General features: G+C 41.8%; 2 protein-coding genes across 5 annotated transcripts in view; one reads left to right on the top strand and one right to left on the bottom strand.

Moving 5' to 3' along the window:
• Positions 1-3,470, bottom strand: part of SLC25A27 (solute carrier family 25 member 27) — a 29,093-nt gene extending 25,623 nt beyond the window's left edge. For 3 of the 4 annotated variants that reach the window (XM_055406794.2, XM_088831054.1, XM_055406795.2), the window contains exons 1-2: positions 3,174-3,470; positions 446-637 (exon numbers count right to left, since the gene is read on the bottom strand). In XM_055406794.2, coding sequence (XP_055262769.1) covers positions 446-637; positions 3,174-3,279 — 298 coding nt within the window. In that variant the 5' untranslated portion in view covers positions 3,280-3,470. The remainder of the gene's footprint in view (positions 1-445; positions 638-3,173) is intronic. The other variant, XM_088831055.1, reaches the window with a different exon arrangement.
• Positions 3,471-3,653: 183 nt separating this feature from the next.
• CYP39A1 (cytochrome P450 family 39 subfamily A member 1) overlaps positions 3,654-15,024 on the top strand; it is an 88,128-nt gene continuing 76,757 nt past the window's right edge. Inside the window, exons 1-2 of the mRNA XM_055407080.2 lie at positions 3,654-4,067; positions 12,531-12,666. Of these exons, the coding sequence (XP_055263055.2) occupies positions 3,891-4,067; positions 12,531-12,666 (313 nt within the window). The 5' untranslated portion in view covers positions 3,654-3,890. The remainder of the gene's footprint in view (positions 4,068-12,530; positions 12,667-15,024) is intronic.

The following is a 15,024-nucleotide window of genomic DNA, read 5'->3' as shown; positions in this document are numbered from 1 at the left end:
GACTCTTGAGGGTCCCTTGAACTGCAAGGAGATCCAACCAGTCCATTCTAAAGGAGATCGGTCCTGGGTGTTCATTGGAAGGACTGATGCTAAAGCTGAAACTCCAATACTTTGGCCACCTCATGCGAAGAGTTGACTCACTGGAAAAGACTCTGATGCTGGGAGGGATTGGGGGCAGGAGGAAAAGGGGACGACAGAGAATGAGATGGCTGGATGGCATCACCGACTAGATGGACATGAGTTTGAGTGAACTCCGGGAGTTGGTGATGGACAGGGAGGCCTGGTGTGCTGTGATTCATGGGGTTGCAAAGAGTTGGACACGACTGAGCAACTGAACTGAACTGAGAAGGATACTAGCTGACTTTTGGCCACAACTCAACAGGAAAGCAGAGGAGACAAACACAGAAATCATGACAAACTCACCAGCTAGAATCAAGATAAATACCTATGTGTCTGTAAATGGCGGGTGTCACTCCTTGCCAGAGCTTTAGAAAGCCTTCTTCCTGGACAATCCCTAGGGCCGTGCGTACCATGCCCCTATATGGAGCAGACTCTGTTGCACCATCTCCCAGCCGAGCAAGGGCAGCTTCTCCTTGTATTTGAAGTCGAGTTTTTGTGAGGTCGAGGGGAAAGGTTGCTGACAACAACAACAACAAGAAGAAAAAACAAAACGAGGGGGAAACCCATAACATTCAGAAAAGTAAACAAAATTTTTTTTTTAGAAAATCACAGGACCCAGATTTTAGTCACCACAACATGGGTAATTCTCAAATTTTAGAATACATCAGAATCAACTAAGGAGATTGTTTAAAATTACATTATTTCCTAGCCCCACGCCTGTGGAATTTCAGTAGGCAGATGGGGTTAAGACATCAGTGGATTCTGACACACTCCCAAACTTGAGAATCACTGTCCCAGAGCATCAGAAAGAAAACAAAAAGTGGCAAGCCTTGGGTTTTTTCAGTCATAAATGTCCATCTAAAACCTACTTTTGTCCTCAATTTTTGCTTTCCAGTGGGAATAATTTCAGGTATCTATAGTCTAAGATGTGCCCTGGTCTGGAACTGTGATTAAGAGCCAACATGACTTTTAGAATACTGTACTACTTATGGCAGGTTCTTAATAAATGCCAGACGAAGCTGAATTCTGTCATTTCATGGGTGATGCTCCCATGTAGATGAATTACTGGCCTGACTGTCTGAAAAATAGAAGATGCATCATAGAGTTTATCATTTCTTTTCTACCCAAGGGTGGCAGGCTCAGTATTCTTTCAATTAAGGTACGTATTGAGTGTTTTTTTCCCAGCACTGATGAGTTTTCTGCATGACTTCCTTAACAAAATACCAACTATACTTGAAATTTTTTTCCTAATGATTACATCTTGAATTAGAGGTAGACCTTTTGCCTTGAAACAAGTGAAGCAAACTGGCTCACATAAGGAAGATCATGCTCATAACTTTATACACACAGCGATTCAGATAAGTTCATAAACATTAGTGACACTGCATGTCTTTCCAGTGACCATCACCACAAAAACAGAAATCATCTTTCCAGTGACCACACAAAACCACAGCTGTGCCTTTTCCAAGAGAATATTCAATATGCACCACTGGTCTTTGGAAAAGTTAATTATCTTGCTGATTGTTTTCCTAAAACACAAGTTGTATGCAAACAGAGAATTTAAGCAGTGCTTTACTGACATATGAAGCCTGCAAAATCTTAAGATATAGCCACTTCTATATTAGCATAATTATGCCTCTTCAAATAATTTTGACTTTCTTACTGGTTACTTAAATAATGCTTCAGGTTCTGATCCTAAACCGTTTTGTACTCAAAACCATATCATATTTTGAATCCCCTGGTTCTCACTCCCCGCCCCCACACAATTCTCCACAAGTTTTTAACAGGAGGAAGGTTCCTTTACCAAAGCCATTGGTCACAGGGGAAACACTGGGTTAAAAACAAAAACAAGAAACTGGGAATATAGCTAATCGTTTAGCAGTCTGCTTTAATTTTTTTTTAAGTTGATGAATTGTATTTCAGTGAAAACAATGGATAATAATTCTCCTTCAGCTTTGGGGGAACAGAATGAAAAAAAGGAGGGTTCAAAGGGCAAGAATGGATGAGCACTAGGAGCAAAAAAAAGATGTTTTGGCGCTGCTGGAAATACAAAGTAAACTCATTTTAGAACAGGGCAAACTAACACTTACAAACGATAACACATTGGAGCTACTGCTTTTTTTTTTTTTTTTTTTTCCTTAATGGGCAAGAAGATGAAAGCGTCATGTTAAAATGCACAGGGAAGGCTTCACAGGGGAAACACGGGCACTATACTCACAAAATTCCTGCAAGAAGCACCACCTGTTCTTGCAAGAGCATCATAACTCTGCTCTAAGTAGCCCCTCTGGCTTGCTCATGCAGATGTAATTGTTCATCCTCTCTGCTCTTATGATAATAACACCTCCACTACAATAAGTAGCATAATGTAACTGGCTGTCTCTGCATGTCTCCCCACCAACCTGTAAGAAGGTCAGGGCTGGGTCTTTTTAATTGTATATCCACAGTCCCCTGCACCGTGGTCATTATAATAATGTGATCAATCGATGTCTTGCCTTGGATTTAGCGTTTATATATTAACCTCTCAGACTCTCGCAAGGTATACACAGTGCAGCTGAGTTCAGCTCAAAGAGGTCAACAGGCAGGTGCTGAGTGGATGTCTGCTCGGTAAGGAATGGGTTAAGAACTTAAGTCCCACAAGTTGAGTCCACAACCTGGACCCAAAACACAACGCTACAGTGAGGCTGGGTAAGAATATAAACAGAGATGTCCTCAATAAAGGTGGAAAGTGGATTGTGGTTTTAAAAAGAGCATCCTCACAAAAGGGAAAATGATGCCTATAGGGGACTAACAGCTCAGGAAGCTCCTAAAAGGACACATTCAGGCGCAACAGCACATCCGACGGAGACAAAATCGTAAGGAAGAAACCTTCGTGACCTCCACTCCCTCCTCCTCCCAAGGCTGGCCTTGCCCGCACCCCGCCACACCTGCCAGCAGGACAGGTGTGGACCGAGAGGGTTGCATCCACTGGGAAACGAAGCCACCCGCCCGGCCCCCCACCCTCGGGCGGCCCCTGGAGGTCGAGCGGGGGAGGCCCAGGCTGGACGGCCGGGTACCTAGCTCGGCCACGGTGGCCGCGCAGCCCGACAGGAGGAACTTGCTCGCGCGGGGCCATCTCTGGGCGAGCGGCGAGAGCCTCTCCGCATCTTCTGGCGTCGACATTCAGCAGCAGCTCGGGACGACGATACGCCCCTTCTGGCCCGCGTCCCGCGCCGCGGCTGGCCTGCCAGCAGGCCAGGGCGGCCCCTTCTCAAGCGACACGCTGCGAGGCGGGGATCATTTCCCTAGCTTGGCTCGGCCAGGCGGGCCCAACGAACCCGCAGCCTCCCTGGCAGCCCCAGGCTGGAACAGCCCAGTGGATGGGGAGCGGAAAACACCCCGAAGCCCCCGAGGCTTCTGGGAAATGTAGTCCGCGTGGCTCCGCCCCCTTTTCGGCCGACTCCTCTGATTGGCCGCAAGCCAGCCCTGAACCGCTCCCCCGGTCTCCATGGTAACGGGGCTCCCTCCTCCACCCTCTGCGCTCGCCCCAGCTGGATCCAACCCCTGCATTCTGTCCCGGATAGCCTGGACTTGAATCAGACGTCGACGTGGGAGGAAGAGATGATGCAAAAGTTACCTAAAAATTGGGGCGGGGAAAAGAGGGTGCAGTTAAGAAGTCGAACAAGCTGCAAAAGTAACAGCGGAAAAGTTGGGAGGTCCAGTGAGTGCCCTGTTCCAGGGCGAAGAAGCAAGACTTTTCCCTTCTCTTACTCAGGAAGGTGCTAGACAAAAACATGGAATTCATTTCCCCAACAGTGATTATAATCTTAGGTTGTGTTGCTGTTTTATTATTTCGTCAGTGGAAGAACTTGCGTAGACCCCCGTGCATAAGGGGCTGGATTCCTTGGATTGGAGCTGGATTTGAGTTTGGAAAAACCCCTCTAGAATTCATAGAGAAAGCAAGAATCAAGGTATGTGGCCTGAACACATGGGGTTTCCGGAAGAGATAATGTATTATTTTTTATTTTCTTTCGTTACATCTCAAGTGCAATGTTAGAACATGGGGAACCTACCTACTGCCCACAGTTAAACGATCTAGCCATTTATGAGTAAGTTAACTAACAATCAACTATCTCATATTTATCTCAATATTTTTCTAAAGAAATAGGTTTTTATGAGTTGTGAAATACAAGACAGTTTGTCAGTGCCTTTTTGAAAGTAGAAATTAATTTAAAAGTGCTAGTTACTTCATCACAGATTAAAAATCCAAACTCTATATGTACTAACTAAATTCAATGATTGGGAAGACAGAAGTGTAATATAATTAATTTTGATTTAGGAAAACAATAAATTAGTATCCAAATCAAGATTAACACCAGGCAGTTGTAAAAATGGCTTGCAAACTTGGTCTTTACAAATACAGTGGGCACTGTATTTTCAGTTGGTGTTACCTGATTATGGTGAGGTTCATTTTCACTGCACACTAAGGATATTAGTAATCATTGTTGTTGTACATGTTTTAATCACTTTAAAATATATCTTTCAAAAATAGTATATAGGTTCCTGCTAACTTTTTTCTTTATTTCAAACAATGCTTCAGTTAACAGTCTTGTGTGTATGTTCCTGTGTGTGTGGACTGTTTGTACTTTTTGCACTTACCTGAAGGTTTCATCAGAATAAATACCTAAATGTGAGACTACCTAAAGGACATTAAATTGTTTATATTTTTGTGTTGTCCCTAGGGATTATGTAAGGATTAAAGAATTATGTAAGAATCCTTTTTCTTTTCCTTTGAGTGTAGGAGATTTCCTGACTCTCATATCTTGGCCCACACTAGGTACCATAATTCTTGCTAGTTTGATAGATGAAAAATACTGTCTTTTAAAGAAATACGTCTTTGTCTTCTGCAGCCTTCCTTTGATATGTGATTTTGATAAATCTTTAGGAATGTTTCTGAAAGCTTGTTTTAGAAGGTCAAGCAAGGTCACAAAGTTTATTCTGTTTTCTTCTAAAAAGTTTATAGCTTCCTATTTTACATTTAGGTCCTAGAGCCACTTAGAGTTAATTTTTTTGTAACGTGTACAGAAGGGATGAGTTTCATTTTTTTTTTCCGTCTCCATGTCCAGTTGTTTCAGTATCATTTCTTGAAGGACTTTCCTGAATTGCCTTTTGCAGCATTTCAAAGATTAATTGACCAGATATGTGTAGATCTATGTCTAGCCTTTCTATCCTATTCCATTGATTAAATGCCCACTCCTTTGTTAACACTAATACTACAGTTTTATAGTAAATCTTTAAAACAGGTAGTGAAAATTCTTTGAATATTTTGGCATTCATGTGGCATTCAAGATTCAGTTCAGTTCAGTTCAGTTCAGTCGCTCATCGTGTCCGATTCTTTGCGACCCCATGGACTGCAGCATGCCAGGCTTCCCTGTCCATCACCAGCTCCCAGAGCTTGCTCAAACTCATGTCCATCGATCGGTGATGCCATCCAACCATCTCATCCTCTGTTGTCCCCTTCTCCTCCTGCCTTCAATCTTACCCAGCATCAGGATCTTTTCCGATGAGTCAGTTCTTTGCATCAGGTGGCCAAAGTATTGGAGTTTCAGCTTCAGCATCAGTCCTTCCAGTGAATATTCAGGACTGATTTCTTGTAGGATTGACTGGTTTGATCTCCTTTCAGTCCAAGGGACTCTCAAGAGTCTTCTCCAACACCACAGTTCAAAGGCATTAATTCTTGGGTGCTCAGCTTTCTTTATGATCCAACTCTCACATCTGTACATGACTACTAGAAAAACCATAGCTTGGACTAGACAGACCTTTGTCGGCAAAGTAATGTCTCTGCTTTTTAATATGCTGTCTAGGTTTGCAACAGCTTTTCTTCCAAGGAGCAAGCATCTTTTAATTTCATGGCTGCAGTCACCATCTGCAGTGATTTTGGAGCCCAAGAAAATAAAGTCTGTCACTATTTCCATTGTTCCCCCATCTATTTGCCATGAAGTGATGGGATCGGATGCCATGATCTTCGTTTTTTGAATGTTGAGTATTAAGCCAGCTTTTTCACTCTCCTCTTTCACTTTCATCAAGAGGCTCTTTAGTTCCTCTTCGCTTTCTGTCATAAGGGTGGTGTCATCTGCATATCTGAGGTTATTGAGATTTCTCCCAGCAATCTTGATTCCATCTTGTGCTTCATCCAGTCGGGCATTTCACATGATGTACTCTGCATATAACTTAAATAACCAGGGTGACAATGTGCAGCCTTGATGTACTCCTTTCCCAATTTGGAACCGGTTGGTGTTCCATGTCGAGTTCTAACTGTGGCTCAAACAAAACCTTGTGGGCACCAGGAGGCAGGGACCCCACAAGAGACTGAGCCAGATTTGCCTTTGAGTATTTGGGTGTCTCCTGTGGAGGCATGGGTCAGCAGTGGCCTGCTGTGGGGATAGGGGCTTTGGCTGCAGCAGACGTGGAAGGCTCTGTGTGTGTGTGTCCCACCATAGAGCCACTGAGCAGGCGACCCACAACTGGAGAACAATTATATCAAAGAAGTTCTCACAATTTTTGTGAAAGTTCTAGGGCCCACAACAGGTTTTCCAACACCTGGGGATCTGGAGAGGGACTGAGAGCCCCCAGGGAATTTGACTTTGAAGGCCAGAGGGATTTGATTACAGAACTTCCATAGGACTAAATAAACATACTCTTGGATGGCAGGAACAAAACCTTGTGCACACCAGGACCCAAGAGAAAAGAGCAGTGACCTCACAAGAGACCGAACCAGACTTGTCTGTGTGTGTCCAGGAGTCACCAGCAGAGGCGTGAGTCGACAGTGGCCTGCCATGGAGTCAGGGACACTGAATTCTGTAGTCTGGCATAAATCCTTTTGAAGGAGGTCGCCATTACTACCATTAATCCTACCATAGTTTGGCTTTAGGCCAAACAATTGGGAGGGAACACAGCCCCACCCATCAATAGACAATTGGATTAAAGATTTACTGAGCATGCCCCCCCCACCAGAGCAAGACCCAGATTCCCCCACAGCCAGTTTCTCCCATCAGAAAGCTTCCACAAGCCTCTTATCCTTATCCATCAGATGGCAGACAGAATGGAAACTACAATTACAGAATACTAACCCAACTAACTGAACTGAACTGAACCCACTGATCACTTGGATCACAGCCGTGTCTAACTCAGTGAAACTATGAGCCATGCATGCCGTGTAGGGCCACCCAAGATGGATGGGTCATGGTGGACAGTTCTGACAAAACGTGGTCTCCTGGAGAAGGGAATGGTAACCCACTTCAGTATTCTTGCCTTGAGAACCCCATGAACAGTATGAAAATGCATTTAAGATTATTTGCATTTTAATATAAATTTTTTAATTGGCTTGCCAATATTAATAATAAAAATTGATGGAAATATAATGGGAAGTTTGTTAAGTCTACAGAAAAATTGAGGGAAAATTGACTTTTTAATAATATTGTCTTGTATAACTACTGTATCTCCCATTTGTTATATAACTTTTTTAGGCATATTCTGTAGTTTCTGATGATGGGAGTCTTGCCTGTGATTGTTAATAATTTTTCTGAAGTATTTATATTCTTGAGGCTATTGCAGATACCTTGAGGATATTGCAGAAACTGTAGATTGTTTTCACTTTTTATTCCCCTTGGCTGCACTGCATAGCAGGCATATGGGGATCTAAGTTCCTTGACCAGGGATCAAACCAGCACCCCCTGCCTTAGAAGTGTATAGTGTTAACCACTGGATGCCCAGGGAAGTCCATAAATTGTTTTCACTTTTGTTTTCCAGTGATATCACTCTGGCACATAAAAGATACAATTGTTTCTGTTTTGTATTCTCTTATCTTGCCAAATTCATTTATTAGTTCCTGTTGTTATTTTGTAGATTTCCTAGGATTGTTAGACATACACAATATATCCTACAAGCAGATAAGTTTATTTCCTGTTTTCTGATCTTTATGCCTTTTATTTCTTTTTCTTACATGAAGAGAAGTGAAGTGAAAGTCGCTCAGTCGTGTCCAAGTCTTTGCGACCGCGTGGACTACACAGTCCATGGAATTCTCCAGACCAGAATACTGGAGTAGGTAGCCGTTCCCTTCTCCAACATAAAGAGAAACTTCTAATATATTGTTGAATAAAAATGGTGTACATAGATAAGCTTGTCTTTTTCCTAATATTTGGGAAAAAGTGTTCAGTGTTTCAGCATTAAATTTATTACCTGTAGGTTTTTCAAAGGTGCCTATTTCAGACCTGACCTGGTCCATACCTAGAATTCAGATTCTGCCAGGGAAATAAATAGTGACCTAGTCACTAAATCAGTTCACTCCTATTCTTGGTGGAGTTTTAGTCCATTTGGATCTTATTGTTTCCCCAACTCTCTGATGCCTTTAAAAATATGATTTTTATAATCTACCCCTCTCTTCTTTCATCCTACACAGACACAGAAGCATCTGCATTTGTTTTAAAAGCTGCAGAATATTCCCTGAGTCATAGTTCACTTAGATAGTCACCTAATGATTGACATGGTTTGTTTTCCATATTTCACTATTATAAATAATGTAGCAACAAATGTCGTTTCTATGTGTGCAAGTATATCTGTGGAGTAAATGATCAGATTCAAAATGTCAGTGTATTTTTTTAATTTAATTTTTATTTTATGTTCAATTATGGGGTTTCCCAGGTGGCGCTAGTGGTAAAGAAAGAACCTACCTCCCAGTGCAGGAGACTTAAGACACTTGCGTTTGATCCCTGGGTCAGGAAGATCACCTGGAGGAGGACATGGCAACCCACTCCAGTATTCTTACCTGGGGAATCCCATGGACAGAGGAGTCTGGTGGGCTATGGTCTGTAGGGTCGCGCAGAGTCAAACAAGACTGAAGCAATGAAGTACGCACGCACGCGTTAGGGTATAGTTGATGTTGTGTTAGTTTCAGATGTACAGCAGAGTTATTCAGTTATACATATACGTATATTCATTCTCCTTCAAATTCTTTTCCCATATAGGTTATTACAGATTATTAAGAGAACATTGCAACTTAGAGTGAAGTGGGAAACTTTGTGTTTTGAGCAGAGAAGTAATGTGACCTGATTTAAATTTTAAATGGTCACTTTGGGCACTCCGTTAAAAATAAAAGCATAACACTAAAAGAAAAAAGATAATTTGAAGGTTTTGGCAAGAATTCAAGCTTGAGACCCTGGTGGCTTGTACCATGGCGATAGCAGTGGAAGTTTGAGAAGTGACTGGATCTCTCTTAAAGGTGGAAGCAGCAGGATTTCCTGGTGAATGGAACGTGGTGTGTGAAAGAATGGAAAGGGTCTGAGGTGACTCTAAAAAGTTAGGCTTGAGAAACTAGAACTTGGACTTACTATGAAGTGAGATGGACATTATTACCTATAATGTGGCCTGAGCGCCTGTACATGTTGCCAAAGGCCACTTTCCTGATGGGAACTTAAGAATTCTCACTTGAGTAAACCTTCCACAATGAAAGTGATTCATCTTCTTCTTCTAAGTATTCACTAATGAACCACTGAAGGTAGGGAACATGGGAAACAACGTAGATGTCTGCACCAATAATGGAAAAATATGAGGCTTCCCTATTTTGGAATATCAGCTATTAGGCCCATAGTTGCCTAATAGCATCCAACAGTATGTTCCAGGAATGATCACATGCCATTCCATGCGGATCTGGAAGTGACTCATATTGAAGTACTGATTAGCCTGACAGTATTTTGAGATATTCATAATAACTGTTTTGTTGTTCAGTCACCAGGTCATGTCCAACACTTTGCCACCCCATGAATTGTAGCTTGCCAGGCTTCCCTGTCCTTCACTATCTCCCAGAGTTTGCTCAAACTCGTGTCCATTGAGTCAGTGATGCCAGCCAACCATCTCATCCTCTGTCGCTCCCTTCTCCTCCCGCCCTCAGCCTTTCCCAGCGTCAGGGTCTTTTCCAAAGGTCTCTTCGCATCAGATGGCCAAAGTATTGATGCTTCAGCTTCAGATTCAGTCCTTCCAATGAATATTCAGGGTTGATTTCCTTAAGAATTGACTGGCTTGATGTCCTTTCTGTCCAAGGGACTCTTAATTCGAAAGCACCACAATTTGAAAGCATCAATTTACTATAATGGGATATAAAAGTATGGGTGGTTGTTCCAAAAATATACATGTTGAATGTGGTGCGGGAAAGTCAGTGTGGCCACAGGAGGAAATGAGAATGAGGCTTTGAAGGAAGAAGGTTATAATACTCACGGGTCCAAGACAAGGGTCACTGTGTGCTATGCAAGGCCACAGCAGAAAGAACTCTGTCAGTCAAGATGCAGAAGATGGAACAAGAGAAAGCCCCATGCACAGCCTTTGTTGAAGTTTCCGCGGGAAAGCAAGGCAAGGCAGGGTAGACAATTTAGGACTGACGACCCTGAAGAGTTTCTTGGGTCTTTGAGCTCTAGGGTTGGTCTCCAGATGCCCGGTGACTTTTTCTGGGATGATTTAGGGCAGGGATCATATTGGCTTGGTGTGTCAGAGTTAGACCAGGAAGGGATTGGTGATAAAGACTCAGGATGGGTTGACTTCCATATGAAAGGCATGTTCCTGGTTGGCTGAATCCTTTGCTCTCTCTAATTATCAGCGAGCTCTGAGAGGTCCATTTCTACCCAGTAGTGAGGCCACTGGGCTTCCCTGGTGGTTCAGTGGTAAGGAATCTGCCTGCCAGTGCAGGAGAAGCCAGTTCAATCCCTGGGTCGGGAAGATCCCCTGGAGAAGGAAATGGCTACCCAATACAGTATTCTTGCCTGGAGAGTCCCATGGACAGAGGAGCCTGGCAGGCTACATACAGTCCATGGGGTTGCAAAAGAGTTGGACTTGACTTAGCAACTCAACAACAACAATGTGAGGCCTCCAAAGCTGAACATCATGAATAAGAAAACATAGCTCAAGAAGACAAAAGAATCATATCAATTTGGGACTTCTGTAAATCTTGGGTAGAAGCTATAAAATGCTTTTTTTTGTTAGTGGAATTTGAAAGACTTGTATGGCATAAGAACAATTAAAATATTCTTAATGTAATGGTTCCTCTATTTGTGCTGCCTGTACTTTTCTTTTGAAATATGAGATTGATTTGTGTTTAAATATGTTCATTTTGAGTATTCTAAGAAAATAAAAATACATCTTAGTCAACCCTTTGTATTTTACCTCTGATTATTTAGATGTATTCTAGAGAACATTCAAGAGAATTTTAAGAGTCGTCATTTGAATAGAAAAAGAAAAAAGAAAATGTAGCTAATGTAATTGATCCTGTGATGAATGGATTCCAAATAGACACCAAATCTAAAAAAGTACAATTGGAACAGTAAGCTCTTTTGAGGTTAGAGTTGTGGGGAAGATTGTGGCTTATTGCCTCCATTCATAATTGAAGAAAATGTCAAATTATAATTAGAGGCCAGTGAAAATAATGATATCTTTTTCTCCCAGTAAAGTTGTGGACTCCCTGAAGCCAATCCCTGCTCTAGAGGATGTTTGTAGGCTCCTAGGAGTCATCTGATAGAAAAGGTACAATGGATGGTGTATGAGAGAGAAGGTATCGTGAAGAACAAGGAGAGAGTGTGGAGTCCATATCACAAGTGAAGGAGGGTGGGCGTTTCCCAGGGGCAGGACCCCCCATCTGTTAACTCGAGGGGAAGCCTGGAGAATGGGTACGAATGAGTACAGTTCTTTGCCCTGGTGGTGAGAAGCTGAGAATGCTCATTTTCCCCAGTGAGTTACAAAGCAGGGACACTCAAGAGTGGAGAGGGTTGGGCAAGGTGAACAGGTGAATCATTTTGGAAAGGGAGAAAGTGAACACTACAGAACTTTGTATTGTGGACACTGTTGAGTGACCAGAGATTGACGGTGAAGTCAGTCAGCAGTGTCTCTTTTTCTTGAACAAAGTTCAGCTATAGGTTGCTTATAACCCTCCAGGTATCTTGAAAACAGTGTTGGAATATCACAGTGTTTAACCTAATTTCTATCAATTATTTCTAAGTATTATTTCCTACTACCAGAATGGAAGATGCAAACAAAAATACAATCAAAAGGTAGGTTAAATATTATGACAGAATAAATTAGGATTTATACAATTAAATTTCACTCCATCAATCAAAATTTATAACTAATTACTAGGAAGTGGAAAGCCACTCCAGTATTCTTGCCTGGAAAATTCCGTGGACAGAGGAGCCTGGCAGGTTCAGTACATGGGGTCACAAAGGGTCGGATGCGACTGAGCATACATACATTATACATAATCTTAATAGTTTTTATCTTGACTGTAATTTCAGTATTGGGGTTCTTGAGGAACTCTGTCTTAAGCATAACCCATGTCCAATAACTTGTCTATTAGAAATGCTCACTAATCTGATCTCTACTTATGTGTTTTCTTTCAGTATGGACCAGTATTTACAGTCATTGTTATGGGCACCCGAATGACCTTTGTTACTGAAGAAGAGGGAATTAATGTGTTTCTAAAATCCAAAGAAGTAAATTTTGAACTAGCAGTGCAAAATCCCATCTATCGTACAGGTAAACAGTATTTTCAGATAGTCCATTTGAAATACAACATGGAATCCCAAGAGCAGTTTTAGGTAACAAGCACATCTTCACTCCTCTATCAAAAATGAGGCAGACCCATTGTTTTATTCTTTAGAGTAGGGATAGAAAAGAGTTTGTGATGCGTTTAGCCTTTGAAAAACAAATTGTGTGCTTAGTCGCTCAGTTGTGTCAACTCTTTGTGGCCCCATGGACTGTAGCCTGCCAGGCTCCTCTGTTCATGGGTTTTTCCAGCAAGAATATTGAAGTGGTAGCCATTCCCTTCTCCAGGGGAATCTTCCCACCCCAGGGGTCAAAGGCAATTCTCCTACATTGCAGGTGGATTCTTTACCATCTGAACCAAGCCCTAAAAATGAATTATTGGCAATGTCAAACATTAGGATCTCCACAAGGCATGTGTAAAAGATAAGGTCCCCTCACTGATGTTTACTTGGGAAAAAATTGGAATTTGTATCCTGTTAACAGCCCCCAAGATGTCACTGACTCTGTTACGCTGCTGTGCGTAGTTTTACAGGCTGTCGCTCTTTGTTTGGTCTCATGTTGCACCCCTTAGTGGGCCGCCCTCCTTTCTTCTGGCTGTGCTTCGTCTTTTGCTGCAGTGCAGGAGAGCCTCTCTCTGTGGCATCGGCTCCCTAGTTGCAGTGCGTGCCTTTAGGTGCCCCGCAGTATGAGGGATCTTAGTTCCCTGACCAGGGATCATACCCACGTCCCCTGCATTGGAAGGCAGATTCTTAACCCCTGGACCACCAAGGAAGCCCCAGTAAGCTCTTTACTCTGGCATTTCCTGACATAGTCCACAGGGTTATTAAGGTGAGTGGGGCTTGGCTTCATATAATTGGTGCCCTTTCTTTCTTCATCCTCAGAGACTGCTGGACTCGTCAGCATGCTTTCAGTGTGACTGTCTGCCTTTATTTCTCCCAGGATGTGAACGTGCATGCTAAGGCCATATGTCTTCCCGGGAATACAGAGCTGGTTCATTTCGCACCTACTTCTTTTCTCTGCTTTCACAATGCCTGTGCTCGCTTCTAACATCTTTCTTTCTCTTGGCTTCCTTTTTTTGCTTCTTCCTTAGGTTCATTTTCCTATAACTTCTTTTATGCGTTTCTTGCCATTAAGACATAAAAGTTTGTTTTCAAGGCTGTTAGTGATTAATAGCATGGTTATTATTTTTTGTTGCATGAAAAATCACAACATTTTGATTACGTTTTTTGACTCTTGCTTCTTGATATTTAGACTGTGGCATTCCAGATCAAAGAAATATAAATACTTGGAAGATTCTTGATCTGTAAATTTGCATATTCCTTCAGAAAAATATACCACCTTACCTATCAGAGGTATATTGAAATTATCACTTTTTTTTTCAGCTCTGCCTCCCCTGGGGACTTTCATGTTTAAATATTTCTATTTAACAAATAAAATATCTTAATATTTACTCATGAGCCAGCTTCCATTCCTTTTAAATATACCCCTACCACAGAGATGATACATATTTAAGAAATCTATAAATTATTTTTCATTAACTTATGTGGAATGTAACCTACATATAATAGGATGATGAAATATAAAATTAAAAATTAGTTTTTAAAAAACTTATTTTGAAGATAATTAAAGAGGATTAAAGAAAAATATAAAGGAACAGTGAGTTCAAAAATTCATACTCTTTAACACCCAGACCAGACCAGGTGTGTCATGAAAGGAGCATGAACACTATGATAAAGGGAACAATGGAACAGTGTGGGGACTTCCCTGGTGATCCAGTGGTTAAGAGTTCACCTTCCAATCCAAGGGATGCAGGTTTGATTCCTGGTCTGGGTGCTAATATCCCACACGCCTCATGGCCAAAAAACCAAAACAAAGAGCAAAAACAATATTGTAATAAACTCAATAGAGACTAAAAATGATCCACATCAAAAAAAAAAGGGAACAGTGGGGCCAAAGCTATTCATGGAGTTAGGAAGATCCTGCTGGTGGAGACAATATTTAAGACACTTAAAGGAGAAAAGAAGTCAGTAGGAGAAATGTATATCTTATAGGTGTGTAAGGGAAGTGAGGGTTGGTTGTCAAAAATAGATAACATTCTGAGCAGATAGAACAGCTCATGAAGATGGTGAGATGTAAAAAAGAGTGTGTTTTACCTGGAATATATATTTGGAGGGCAAAGACACTGGAAATACCATTGGAGAACTGGAAAGAGGATAGAAGGCCTTGCAAACTTTGTTAAGGCTTTCACCATCTCACAGTCTATGTTGAATCTTCACCTTTGGCTCTAGTTCCTGCTGATCAAGACATATTGACTGTTTAAGAAGTGATTGCCTGTTTTGAAAAGTGTTT

The sequence above is a fragment of the Moschus berezovskii genome, chromosome 23 (genome assembly GCF_049115385.1).
Source record: "Moschus berezovskii isolate FMDL1 chromosome 23, NW_MosBer_1.0, whole genome shotgun sequence".
Lineage (NCBI taxonomy): Eukaryota > Metazoa > Chordata > Mammalia > Artiodactyla > Moschidae > Moschus > Moschus berezovskii.
The sequence above is the reverse complement of the archived record's forward strand: the minus strand, read 5'-3'. Positions and strand labels throughout refer to the sequence as shown.